This window comes from Ostrinia furnacalis, unplaced genomic scaffold, assembly GCF_004193835.3.
Source record: "Ostrinia furnacalis isolate ACB-3 unplaced genomic scaffold, ASM419383v2 OfSCF1416, whole genome shotgun sequence".
Taxonomy (NCBI): domain Eukaryota; kingdom Metazoa; phylum Arthropoda; class Insecta; order Lepidoptera; family Crambidae; genus Ostrinia; species Ostrinia furnacalis.
In genome coordinates this window covers 44,678-58,415 of record NW_021131655.1, presented here as the reverse complement: position 1 = coordinate 58,415, position 13,738 = coordinate 44,678, and the positions used below count along the sequence as shown (strand labels likewise).

Sequence of the window (13,738 nt, the reverse complement as noted above, 5' to 3'; positions counted from 1 at the left end):
CTTCATTCAATTCAAAACACTCAACGAAACTGTTGATGGGGTAATTTAAACAAAATAATTAAAAAAATATACTGTTGGCAATTATTTTTTTCATATTTAGAATTAAATTAAAAAATAATGTCATAATTAGGCATTTTTTTCCTAAAATAATGATGATATTGATGCTTTTTTTTCCGTTCCTCTAAATCTGCCGGTGTGTGTAGTTTAGAAATAATTATTAAGCTAAATATCTCTTTTCGAGAATCAATGAGTAGGTATAATCTGAGATGCTTGTTGGCGTTTTAAAAAGCATCGATAGGGTTCACAAGGCGACTTCACAAACTTTTCGTAGAAAAATGGCATACTTACAGTTGTTAGAAGCCCCTTTAGTTGATTACTGCGATACCTTGGCATTTTCTGTAATTACTTGAAAGCAATCCACTGTTTTAAGAATTGTATTGCCAAGTAACAAGGTTAGTCATGAAATTTTCTTAGAAATAGCACTCTACCTTGGCTGCAGTTTAAAGTGCCCTTTTTAACCTTTTTATGATTAGCTGATTCTGCATCTCAAATTTTCAAATATGTATTTTAGATATTACTATTCGTTCGTTCGTTTCAGCCAAATGACGTCCACTGCTGGACAAAGGCCTCCCCCAAGGTTTTCCACAATGAACGGTCCTGCGCTGCCCGCATCCAGGCTCTTTCCGCGACCTTTACCAGATCCTCGGTCCACCTAGTAGGATTACCTATTACCTAGGGGTAATAGGTAATTATTTTGAAATTGTTTGGTAGATTGCTACTTCTAAAATAAGCAATGATTAGAAATTTTCTTCTATTAGGGAGTTAATTAGTCTTAAATTAAATTATTTCGTAGTAACTAGACAAAATCATATTTTCATATAATGTATACGGGTAGTTAATTACCTGGTTCATTCATTAAAAAACCCAAAGTTATCGATCAAAGCGACATGGTTGCTTTGCTTTGACTCTGAAAGTAAATAACTATTCGTACCTACTTGTTATCGTACTATTTCTCGCACGCAATATTTACCACAATTTGAATATTCCTCAATTCGTCATGATACTGAGTAAATTCGCAATTTACTTGTTCAGTATTGTTACGGAGACCGAAGGTACCAGGAGCCGTGGAGGTTTTAAACCCAGTTCAAAGCGTATCTGTATTTTATTGTGATTTAAAAGTGCTGGATATAAAAATATTTATTTATTTGTATAATAAAATAATTTATGTTCTACGAAATCACTGCCGTAAGTTTTGTTCGCAGTACTATTTCGGAACACACACCCTCAGTACGTAGCTAACAATTAGGATTTACCTATTTACAAGCACACTACGAAAACGTTAATTAATAAATAATCTAAGTATGTAACAAATGACATTACCTATGATCTTTGTAGACCTACAAACTACATCTTCATAATTTATTAGTAGTGAACACAACAATCAAAAATAAACATCTTGAATCTGGGGATTCGTAAAAGTTTTAAAAATTTCGCGCCAATAAACTATTTCCCCCAAAATTACTAGTGAAGTCTTTGCATAAAATAACGATTCTTTAATCGATACCGACTTGTTGATATGTTTTGTGGCAAAGAAGAAGAATACCTATTTTAGTTCGTTTAATTACTAATATTACAACACACATTTTTTATTCATAGTTACCATAATATGGCAAAAGTTGCGTGCGCTCTTGAGTCTTTTTAGCTATATTGTAATCAAAGTTATTTGACACAGTGTTAAATTGTCGCCAGTGGAGTTCACACGACCACGCTGTATAAAATTTGCTGTCATGCTTTGTAATTTTGGTAAAAATAAAAGTGTAGATATTGTAAATAAAATACATGGTGCCTAATAGTAGTGAAACACGCGACCGCGAAGCTTGTATCACGTCACGCGGGAAAGCAAGTCATATGATATTAGGGTGACACAAGTGATAATCTTGAAGATTTTAACAACGTATGTATACAAGTTAATCATAATTACATTGTTTAATATAATAAATATTTCTAAGGAAGAAATTAATGTTGAAGAAATTAGACTATTGTAAAGTAGTTTTATCTTTTTAAACCTTGCAGTAAGCAATTCAAGATCTTGGTCACTTAATTTATTTTAAACTTTTAAAATAAACGTGAATTACATAAATTATAAAGTAAGTTACATAAAGGACATCATCCACGTTTCATATATTTTTGGTCCAAAATCAAAAGTGCCGGCCAACAAAAAAAAGTGCTGTATTTTAACAGAATACGTCTGCCTTAGCATTTGTTACTATGGCACCAAAGCCGTAGCTCCACTGTGCGTCGAGTATTTGAGATCTAAAAGTCATCGACTATTCATACATTTTTTGTTCAAAATCAAAAGTGTCGGCCAATAAAATAAAAAAGTGCCGTATTCTGACAGAATACGTCCGCCTTAGCATTTGTTACTATGACACCAAAGCTGTAGCACCACTGTGCGTCGTAGTATTTGAGATCAAAGTCAGTCGTTTCATATATTTTTAGAACTCAAATACTACGATGCACAGTGGTGCTACAGCTTTGGTGCCATAGTAATAAATGCTAAGGCGGACGTATTCTATCAGAATACAGCACTTTTATTTTTTGGCCGGCACTTTTGATTTTGGACCAAAATGGATGATGTCCTTATTGAATTTAAAGCAACAGCATTTTATGTCAAGCTATACGTTAAAAATGACGCATGTTTACTATGTATTAAATCACTCTTTGATACCTAGTCAATTCAATGGCAACGAAACGAAAATAAATAGCACTACAGCAATATTACTTGCTCGAAAAGTTGTGCCCTGCATAGTTTATCGGTCTGTACTAACCTAGTATTTAAAATGCACATGTACAATGCGGTGGTTGCCGACGTCATCTACTTTGCAGTTATATTTTTGCTACTAATGCGCCTGCACGGCTTGTAAAGGAATAACAGGATATACGAAAATGCAGTTTTATACATGTGGTTATCGTGCTTGCGTTATGAATAGTTTGTTTAGTGATTTATATATTTTGACTTTGCATTCTTTAGTTACCTAGTGAAAGTGAAACCAAACTTTAAAATGGTTCGTACTCGTGATATTTTCTTGCCTTTTGTGATTTCTTTTCTATGGGTATTTTTTATTATAATAAAAAATAATGGCATCTTTTATTGATTCTGTGTTCGTACACTTTACAATAAGAATGTGTTTGTTTCTAATTTGTAATCGATTGATAAATATATTCATTCAACACATCACTAAATTAATTGTCAAAAAATTGACGTGTGTGTGTCATTCATTCATACAGGCCAATTTGACAGATCGTTATCACTGCGGGGCTGGCTGAGAAAAATAAAAGAAGGAATTAATTTTCTTTGTTCACGTATTATTTTGTGACTGTTTTTTGTTATTTAATTAAACGCTCAAAATGAAGTTATTGCCAGAGTGCATTACCGCACGCATAAAAAATACTTTGAAAGTCAGTATTGTTTTGATTATTATGTGTTATGAATCGGATCTTTGTGTTTCATAATTTATCAAATAAAAGTGATCTTTGCTGCTTCATGCGATTGTTTAACAGTTAAATTACATACATGTGATGTTAGTTAACAATTTGATTAATGTTATGATGTTTTAATACTTGGAAAATTGTTTTAATAGGTTGGCGCCATAACCTTAAATGATATCGTTCAAAGTTTTTAAAACTGCTTATTTCTTTCATTTCTTTGTAGACTGTGCTCGAGACTGGGAGTGTGGGGAACGCATCGTCGTCTGATGAGGAGTTGGAGCAGTGGGAACAAATATTTATGATGAGAGATGAAAACGGGAACAGCTATAACGACAAGTAAGAAAATATTCTCTTTACAAAAAAGTTAACAAGTTCCAAAAACTTCTAACAGAGTTAACATTTTTTATTTTCAAATTAATAATATTTCTAGAACCGTAAACACAGAAGGTTTTACTCATGTCATTTCTGTGTATGTTACGTTATAATGCTAATTGACTAAACTATTTTAGGAGGAAGAAGAAAAGCATATGGTGCAGGCCATCGTGCATTCCCGTATCTATAGTGATAGTTCTCATCGTACTGGTGGTACTGGTGCCGCTGCTGGACCAGCCCCACACAGCGCAGACCGCTGTCCCCAGTGCACCCGTTGATATGCATTGCTCAGATGAGTGTAGGTAAGACACATTCAGATTCCTTTTGTTTGTTGTTAAGCTGGCACTTAAGAACAAGGTTGATAGGTGACCATAAAAGTTTCAGAAAGCAGGTTGCTTACAACTGGACAATCTGGAAAACACATTTTAATGTATCACAGAGTCTCGGTGAATAAATCTTTGAATCTTTTGTTCAGCTGTGGACATCCTATGATGATGGCACTTGTGTTTATGTAAATTAGAAATCAATATCACATAATATTATAGGCAAGAAGTACCACAATAGATCAAACCTGGTCGAGATGGCGCAAATAAAGGCCCAAAAAACCAATAATAATAAGAAGTACCACAACAAAAAAAAATTAGTAATTAAAAATATTTATTCAGTTTAGACCACAAGTGAACAACTTATGAACGTTAAAATATTATTATAGAAAATAATAAAAAAAGAAAAGGTAGCCCTTATGGCCTTATTATGCACTTTACATGTCTCCTTATCTTTTGGGCCCTACCAGCGCTTCGAGACAAACATATGGCAAATTGACAAAGTGGTGCAAATATTTTATAACAGTTTCAAATTCTGGCTATTGACTGAAGATAATATTTTGATCTGAAATATAATATGCATGCAAGCATGTTTTTTGTTAGTTCAGTAAAATTATGATACTCAATGTATTTCTATTGTCTGTAATATAAAGTCACACCTTTGCTATTTTAATAAAGCAGTATTAGCATCTACTGAAATTCTATGCTAGATGATTATGATGAATTGCAAATATTATGTTGGCCTAGAGATACCTAATAAGAGCACTATTGGATTGCAAATGATGTCATGTCACCCATTGCTTGATTGATGTGATAGGTGATACATATCTAATTAGATTGCATTTTGTTAATTGTTGACACTGTTTAGAAATAGGACTCAATTGTTTTTTGCATTGACAAAAGTTTTTGTAACAAAATTAATAAAGCCAACTGTAGCTTACTACACAACTTTTAGGCTGGGTTGCACCATCTTACTTTAACTTTGCCAAATATAAAAAGTCTGTCAAACTCCATACAAAATGCACCGGTTATCGTCATAGTTACCGTTATAGTTAGGTGGTGCAACTCAGCCTTAATGACTTTACTCAGACTACCTATCTTTTTTCAGGTTTTCTTTAGTAGAGAGTATACCGGAGGGTCACATGTATCCTCCAAACGTAACACATCTTCCCACTAAAAACGCGTGGCTAAATCTCATAGACGAAGCTCAAACATCCATAGAAATAGCATCCTTTTACTGGACCCTTAGGTTTAATGAGATGTATCCATATAACTCCTCAATAGAGGTAAGTCAAACAATGCTTTTGAATACAGGAAATGTTTTATACATCTCTCTCTAGGTTTTTAAATACATTGTTTATAAACAAATATTTGCATTTCTAGGCTTTCTGGCCATGAGAGGTGAGAGAGATGGATAGAGCAGCTATTATAATTTTAATGTTTTTTTTTGTTATTTTTAACACATTTTTTAAAGTGTTATTCTTTTTCAGGGAGAGCAAGTGTTCCAAGCTTTATACACTGCCGGGTCAAAACGAAAAATTAATTTAAAAATTGCTCAAAATTGGCCCACTAAGTTATATCCTAATGTAGATACTGAATATTTAGTTAAGAAAAAAGCTGCACAGGTGGTTATTGTATTTATTTACTGTTTATTAGTCTATGAGCTTTTTCGAGATCTGATCTTACTTTGATTTCCAACACTTTTAGGCTGGGTTGCACCATCTTACTTTAGCTTTGCCAAACGTCAAAAATCTGTCAAACGCCATACAAAAAGCACCGGTTATCGTCATAGTTACCGTTAAAGTTAGGTGGTGCAACTCAGCCTTAAACGTTTTATTTTTCAAAACGTAACCAACGAAGCAAGACACTAAACAATTTCTTTCCAATTTCTAATAATTATTAGGTAGATAGTTAAATATCTACTTATATTCTTGGTGAAATGACTAACTAACAATTACTTTGCACAGGTCAGGAGTTTAAATTTTTCCAAGCTCCTGGGCAGTGGTGTTCTCCACACAAAGTTTTGGATAGTAGATAGAACACACTTTTACATTGGAAGTGCCAACATGGACTGGCGGTCTTTGACCCAAGTAAGTACTTGTGAAGTTTTTATCAATCTTTTATCGTAACTTTCACTACTATCGACGGCCGCTTGGCTCATACGTTGCCGTTGCGGGTTCGAATTCTTCTGAGGGCAAAAGTGGGTGTGGTGAGCATAAATTTTTTCATTTTTTTTTATTTCGCAGGTAAAAGAGTTGGGTATAGTCGCCTACAACTGTTCCTGTCTTGCCACAGACTTGGGAAAGATATTCGATGTAAGTAAAATGTCTTTTTAATCGATTCGTATTAATTGCATTGAAAACGGTGAACGCTCTGTTATTATACGTGTAGTTAACCCTCCAATTTGACGGTTAGAAGTCTCATTGCCAACATCGAGGACAGTCCTTGTTCAAACGTCACACGATCTATTTTTAGGTGCACTATAATACAATAATAATCGACGCTGCATGAAATATGAATTTCATATTCGTTGTTTACATAGAATATTATTGCTGTACCTACCGGTACTGAACGTGAGAACTTTATTAATTAGTAACTGTGTTTTATTGAATTAAAAAGTTTAATCCATCTTGTAAGCATTCACATACTTACACAATATTATATCAAAGTTTCATCAATCAAACCTTTACAAAAAAATCTTAGGACCCTTTCAATTTTGCGTTTCTTGAGCGTGTTTTACGCTCGTTTTAGCATTTTACCTTACACACGCGCTACATTTCGCGCTTCAATAATCTTACAAGCGTAGGGTATGTGTAATTGTGTATAGATTTTATCAAATACATAATCACAGATAAATAATACTTAGCATCTGCTCGCAGATTTGATCGCATGGATTTTTGCTCTCCGAGATTCGAGAATCATAAAAAAACTTAAATAGTTCTCTAGATTTGCAACATTTAGCGATTTTTCTACATGTTACTTGTATTGACCCTTGATGTTATATGAATGTATCTCAAAGCATTTTTAACCTAAAATGGTGGCGCAACTTTACAAAAAGTTGCCGTAACTTTAACTCAATCAATGTCTGCACAAAGTTACATGACGGAACGCATCGAGCGTACCAGTCGGTGCCACTCGCTTTGTAAAGTTAGGCTAAGGAAAGTTTACGCCACTTTCCAAGTTGAACGTTAATTTAAATAGTTTCACCTTTGACGTGAGCGTGTTACGTTAAACGCGTTTTATAATGATAGCGGGTGGAGTTGCTGCCTTTGTCGTAATTTGTATGTCCACGAGACAGTAAAATAAAATAAAGTAACTTAACACCAGGTGCGATTGCGGTCAAATACCTGCCTTGGCTAGCATAAAAAAAAAAAAATAAGCGAAAGAATGTGCCATGATGTTGTAGTAGTGGAATTTTGTAACAGAAATTAAATTAAAGCACTTAGCAAACTAAGCTGTCCATTATCTGCCGATGGCATTCGAATCGTCCACCAAAGACAATTTCAAAAATGACAATAGCCGAAATGATGGTTCGAACCTCGCTGCTGCTGGACTATTGTGGCACATTGTGGTGAACCCACTCATAACACAAGCGTTTATTAGGGGGTTATCGGGTCCAATATGGGTCTGATACATGGGTATTACTTTTATTTAAAAAAAATTCAAGCTAATCATTGAAATAAAATACACATTAATCAACATCATTTTTTGTTTTTTCTATGTTTTAATCTTGTATTGTGCCTATATCATGTATTGTGTATTGTGCCAAATGAACAATATTCTATTCTATTCTATTCTATTAACAGTCCATATTGTAAGTATGTTTTTTATCAGTCTTCTAAAAGACCTCGCCGTGTCGCAAAACCTACTGCACCCTGCCTCTCTTGTGCCTTTTGCTCTGCACACAGTGTAACACGTAATTACACGCAGCGTACGTGTTCGCTTGGCAAGTAACGATCGCTTTTTTACTTAACTTCGTAAATGTTTGAACTTCGCCCAAAGATAACACGATGAAATTTTATTACATACTCTCTTTCCCTTTGAAGTTTCACGTTTAAGTTACGAGAGTCTACAGTTTGTAACAAAATAATAAAATATTTATGTATGTTATATTTATTTTTCCTTACGTGTTTCTTCATGTAAGTAATTGGAACTTCACCCTATGCCTTCAAAAACTACTTACTTACGTTAAACGTCAGAATTGTTATTGTAACCGACGTTTACATTAAATTTAATGAATTTCATACGTTCGTTTTTAGGATTATTCCAATTTGTTCATCTGGGTGAAGAAAGTAGAATTTTTAGTGCCCTCATATCAACTCGGGACTTGCCCTTTGTTAGATAATAGCGTTTCAAAACTGAAACTTTATAAGAAACTGGAAAAAGTCACCCTTGATAAACTGTCATAATAACTTGCGACAATAAGGCCTCAGCCTCGGGAGCGGGCGGGAGCGGCAGGATCTTATGCGTAAAATCAAATAGACCGGTTCTCGAAAACAGCGGCGCGGCAGCGGGCAACGAGCGGGCAGCGGCGAGGGAGCGGGCAACGAGCGGGCAGCGCACTCCTTCTTTTGCCCACAATAAATCGAGCGTAAGGAATAAATTTGAATCGAAATAAAATTTTTTTCGCGAATAAAAACAAATATCTCGACAACACAACCCCGAACACAACAATTCGCCGCTAAAGCGCCGCGCGAGCTGCCCGCTGGTTTCGAGAACGGGTCTGCGTTGCCCGCCCCGCTCTCGCGCCGCCGCCGCCGCCGCCCCGCTGCCCGCTAAGTTCGAGGCTGAGGCCTAACAATGAACTAACGCTGAAGTAATACGAGAANAGCGGCCGCCCGCGACTTCGTACGCGTGGATCCCGTTTTACTCCTTTAGGGATTGAATTTTGCAAAATCCCGTCTTAGTGAGCACCTACGTTCCAAAAGAAACCCCCATGCAAAATTTGAGACTCCTAGCACTTGTAGTTTCTGAGATTTCGTGATGAGTGAGTCAGTCAATGTCCGCGGGGGTCCCCCCTGCAGCCGACGATGAGGTCCGAGTGGTGACGTCAGAGGAGGTTCCCTCCTCGACTCTGACGTAGTACGCCAAAACAGCTCGCAGCCACCTTGTGCTGCTCCAACAACCGCCAAGCATCATAGGCAACAATCCGCAACCTCTTCGACGCCGCAATGGACAGTGCACTAGGACTACTTCAAAATATCGCCCTTAACCGGCAATACCGAAGGACCATGTACAAGTCCCAAAAAGCCCATAGGTTGTAACTTGAATAAAACCAAGATTCCAGTTATTCCAAACCAAATTTGAGTATAATTATGTAGGGGCCGTCTAAAACTTACATACCGCGATTCACCTACAGACAGCGCCATCTATCGGTAACTCAATATATGAACATAATATATGAAGCTTAACATTGAACATAACCCACCACCACCCATGGTTCTTCCTGCCTCACGGCGTACGAACCGAATCTCGGGAGAGCGCGCCGGTACTTGCTCTGGGCTCTCTTTGCTTGACTCCCTACAAATTTCTCTGATNAAAAGATGGGATACGTCAGTCAAAGGACGTCACTTATATAAATTCTTCCCGAATGTACGCGAACGTCTAAATAGGCGATTGTTAGAAATCGATCATTGCTCGTCGCAGTTCCTCACGGGACATGGCAACTTTAAACATAAACTTCACGAATTCAAACTAGTTCCGTCTCCTTTTTGCGAGTGTTCCACTGATGATGTCAGTCATGAGCAGTCTGCCCATCATATCTTGTGGGAGTGTGATCTTTGGAAACATGAACGTGATATAATGCTTAATTCAATACAACATACATCTGTTTCCGCAATTTATTACACCGATCTTGTCGCGACAAGGAAAAATTTCCGTGCTTTTAAGCGATTTTGTGAAAAATATTATTGGCAGGTAGTTGCCAATTGCTCATAAGATAGGCCCCCTTAATTTAATTTATTGTCCGTGGTGCATAATCTTTTCTTAAAGGTTTTAAACCTTTGTTTGTCACCTGTCATCCGCTTTGCAATGGAGGGAAGTCGAACCTTAATTTCGAACTCCTCCTATGTTCTTCTAATTTCGTTGCGGGTCCAATGACAGTTTAACTTTCCCCCAGGACAAACTTGACCTTCATTGGTTGGGTTTTTGTGGCGGTCAAGATGTAGATCCTGGCTACACAGGAGTTGCAGTGGTGGGAACGAGAGGTGGGAATAGTTGTTCCCTCGCCGCATGGGCATAGTGCAGACTCTTCGTGCTTAACATTGAACAATCAGTGACCTTTCGCTTTTATAGATTTGTTTTTCTAGGTGTACTGGACGTTAGGAGCGCCGGACGCAGTGGTGCCCGACGAGTGGCCGGAGGAGCTAGCCACAGATATCAATATGGAACACCCCATCAACATGAGCGACTCGTTCGGCGCGTTCATCACGGTAAGTGTAAAGCCTGGTCCGTGAGCACGTAGAATTTTGTCCAATGACCCCAAGCTACCCATCCTTATCGCTCGCGTGTAATTATATTGCTGTCGCGACGGTGCGACGGGCGCCCGCAGTGAGTGTGCGAGAAATTCGCAAATACGATACGTGCTCACGGACCAGGCTTTAGTAACAGTTAATTCCTGCAGAACTTTCGGCCGCTTAACTACTCGTTATTATATTTTTTCTTGTCAAACACACTAAAGCATTGGTTACCAAAGTGGGGGGCGCGGGCCATCTATGTACTTAAGTATAAAAAAAAACCTGCGACCGCTGAGAGAATGCATTCCAGACTGCTCGATACGACCAATAAATAATCTTGACTGGAGGAGGGGGGCGCGGAATTTTTTGTATGCTCAAATAAGTTTGGGAACCAATGCTCTAAAGTATAATTTTTAACTGAGATATCAACACATAACACGCAGCTCAAACTGCTCAAACCACTGTACGGATTGCGCTGAACTTAGGCACGTAGATAGGCTACAAAATTCACCCCATAAAGGCACCTAAACCTGAAAAGTCTAAAATTTACCTACCTACCTAAAAACAAGGGCCTAAAATTAAACACGAACGAAGCTGTAGGCAAAAGTTAGTCACGGATAAAGTTGCTAGATGAAAAATGAGTACGCCCTGCATTTGATCCGAATCTGAGATTTGCCAGAATAAGGCACCGCATATTACTTGGCTACTTTAGAGGGTGCATTCTCGTAACAGATATTTCCAAACGAAAAAAGCCTAGTGTCACACACGACTTTTACTTACCTTCAGCATGAATCGACGAAAAAACATTGTCTTGTTGGTCGGCAACTATCCAACGTACCTACTATGCTGTTGCCTGTCTAATTGATCAATAAAAGACTTGTAAACCACCGTGTATAGGTTCCCTAAATACCAGCGGTGGACCATGACCCAACACTGACCCAATTTCCTCGTGGGCTGCTTTATTAGATTTATCTGATTGTTCACTTTTCTGCCCCATTGTGTGTTTTCGAGTACACAATACTCCTTATCCGTTAATCTTTAGGTAAAGACGTTAACATTTCGTATAAAGAAAGAAACTTGCCACGTAAAATGTTGTTTCTTAGATGTTTTTAATATGTAGAACATTTATTTTTCCAAATAAGAAAAAATACCCCATTAGGTTTTAGTCGCTAATCTAAAAATGTATGGATGAAGATAGCTGAATCGATTACTCTTTAACTAAAGTATCTTTATTTCGAATTCCGTAAAGGTCAGTACGGCTAGCACGAAAAACTTTCGAGTTCAAATCGTTTGCGTACTCGAATCGCCATCAAAAGATTTAGTAAGAAAACTACAACAGCGCCCTTGTGAACGTGTCGTAAAGTGAACTTAGTATGAGATGTGGTTGCACGAAACTTATTTTGAGAATCAAAATTGTCACGATATCGTTTAATTCGAAGATTGATTATCAAATTTTATCGAGTACGCAAACGATTCGAAGACGAAAGTTGTTCATGCTAGAGGTACAGACTCGTTTTACCTATCTAACGATTGAGTAATTATGTTCCATCGTGTTATCTTCATTATGTTAATACTTGAACCTTTCTTTAAAATAAATTAATAGTAAATACACGCCCCTGGATTGCGGTTTCTACCGCATACATATTTTTCAAGCTGTTATAAGGAGTTTATCGCGCGTCCCGCGAATAAAAACACGGTCGTAAAATCTGAACTATTTACCTACTCACATTTCACCGCAAACAAACAGGATCTTTACGTTCCTAACTTCAGAAATGATTTTTCATACTTTTCACCACTTTTTAATTATTTATGACTAGGTATAAATACATAATCGTAGAGCTGATGACCGTTGGGGCAGAAAAGTTCTCGAGTGGAGCCCACGGGCTAGAAGACGTAGCGTGGGCAGGCCCCCCGCTAAGTGGACCGACGATCTGGTAAAGGTCGCTGGAAGAACCTGGATGCGGGCAGCGCAGGATCGGTCGCTATTAAAATCCTTGGGGAAGGCCTTTATCCAGACAGTGGACGTCATTTGCCTCAAACGAATGAACGAAATACATAATGGGGATGTTGCCTGGGTCAGCAAGAGTTTTAATTAGTCCGTCAGTTAACTTATCAAAAAATACTCTANTTTATAGATATAGATTTGTTTTTCTAGGTGTACTGGACGTTAGGAGCGCCGGACGCAGTGGTGCCCGACGAGTGGCCGGAGGAGCTGGCCACAGATATCAATATGGAACACCCCATCAACATGAACGACTCGTTCGGCGCGTTCATTACGGTAAGTATAACTACAGAACTTTAATGTTATTTTACCGGCCGCGTAAGGCCCGGTTTTCACCAAGGCGGAGCGGAGAGGAGAGATTTTATTTATTAATTTCTTTATTTATATTAGGGAAACAAACCTTTTTTTTTTTAGATGTGGAAATAATGAAATCTGATTGGTTATTCAAACACTTCTCCGCTATGCTCCGCCATAGTGGTGGCCGCCGGGCCTAACACATCGCAATCATGAGTTATTGAACGTTGCACGTAGTTATTATGAGTTCACAAAATTCACCCCGTAAGGGGATGAAACAGGAATCTAAAATTAACACGAACAAAGCCATAGGCAAAAGTTGGTCACGGCACGGATAAAGTTGCTAGAAGAAAAAATAGTACGCCCTGCATTTGATCCGAATCTGAGATTTGCCAGAATAATGCCCGTTTTCACAATCAATCCCTAACTTTTAAGTGACCCCTATGAAAACAAAATGCCAGTTAAATGTTACTATATGGGTCACTTAAAAATTAGGGATTGATGGTGAAAACGGGCATAAGGCACCGCATATTACTTGGCTACTTTAGGCGGTGCATTCTCGTAACAGATATTTTCAAACGAAAAAAGCCTAGTGTCACACACGACTTTTACTTACCTTCAGCAGGAATCGACGAAAAAACATTCGTCTTGTTGGTCGGCCACTATCCAAAGTACCTACTATGCTGTTGCCTGTCTAATTGATCAATAAAAGACTTGTAAACCACCGTGTATAGGTTCCCTAAATACCAGCGGTAGACCATGACCCAACACTGACCCAATTTCCTCGTGGGCTGTATTATTAG

The 13,738-nt window shown here is 37.7% G+C and overlaps 1 protein-coding gene across 4 annotated transcripts in view; it reads left to right on the top strand.

The window, feature by feature from the left end:
- The window catches only part of LOC114352697 (phospholipase D3), a 53,007-nt gene that overhangs the window by 26,330 nt on the left and 12,939 nt on the right, over window positions 1-13,738 (top strand). The window contains exons 1-8 of one of the 4 annotated variants that reach the window (XM_028304373.1): window positions 2,981-3,065; window positions 3,713-3,825; window positions 3,999-4,163; window positions 5,293-5,470; window positions 5,675-5,809; window positions 6,152-6,274; window positions 6,431-6,499; window positions 10,493-10,615. In XM_028304373.1, the coding sequence (XP_028160174.1) occupies window positions 3,063-3,065; window positions 3,713-3,825; window positions 3,999-4,163; window positions 5,293-5,470; window positions 5,675-5,809; window positions 6,152-6,274; window positions 6,431-6,499; window positions 10,493-10,615 (909 nt within the window). In that variant the 5' untranslated portion in view covers window positions 2,981-3,062. Of the gene's footprint in view, window positions 1-2,980; window positions 3,066-3,293; window positions 3,460-3,712; window positions 3,826-3,998; window positions 4,164-5,292; window positions 5,471-5,674; window positions 5,810-6,151; window positions 6,275-6,430; window positions 6,500-10,492; window positions 10,616-12,794; window positions 12,918-13,738 lie in introns of those variants that run through there. The other 3 variants (XM_028304371.1, XM_028304370.1, XM_028304369.1) reach the window with 3 other exon arrangements.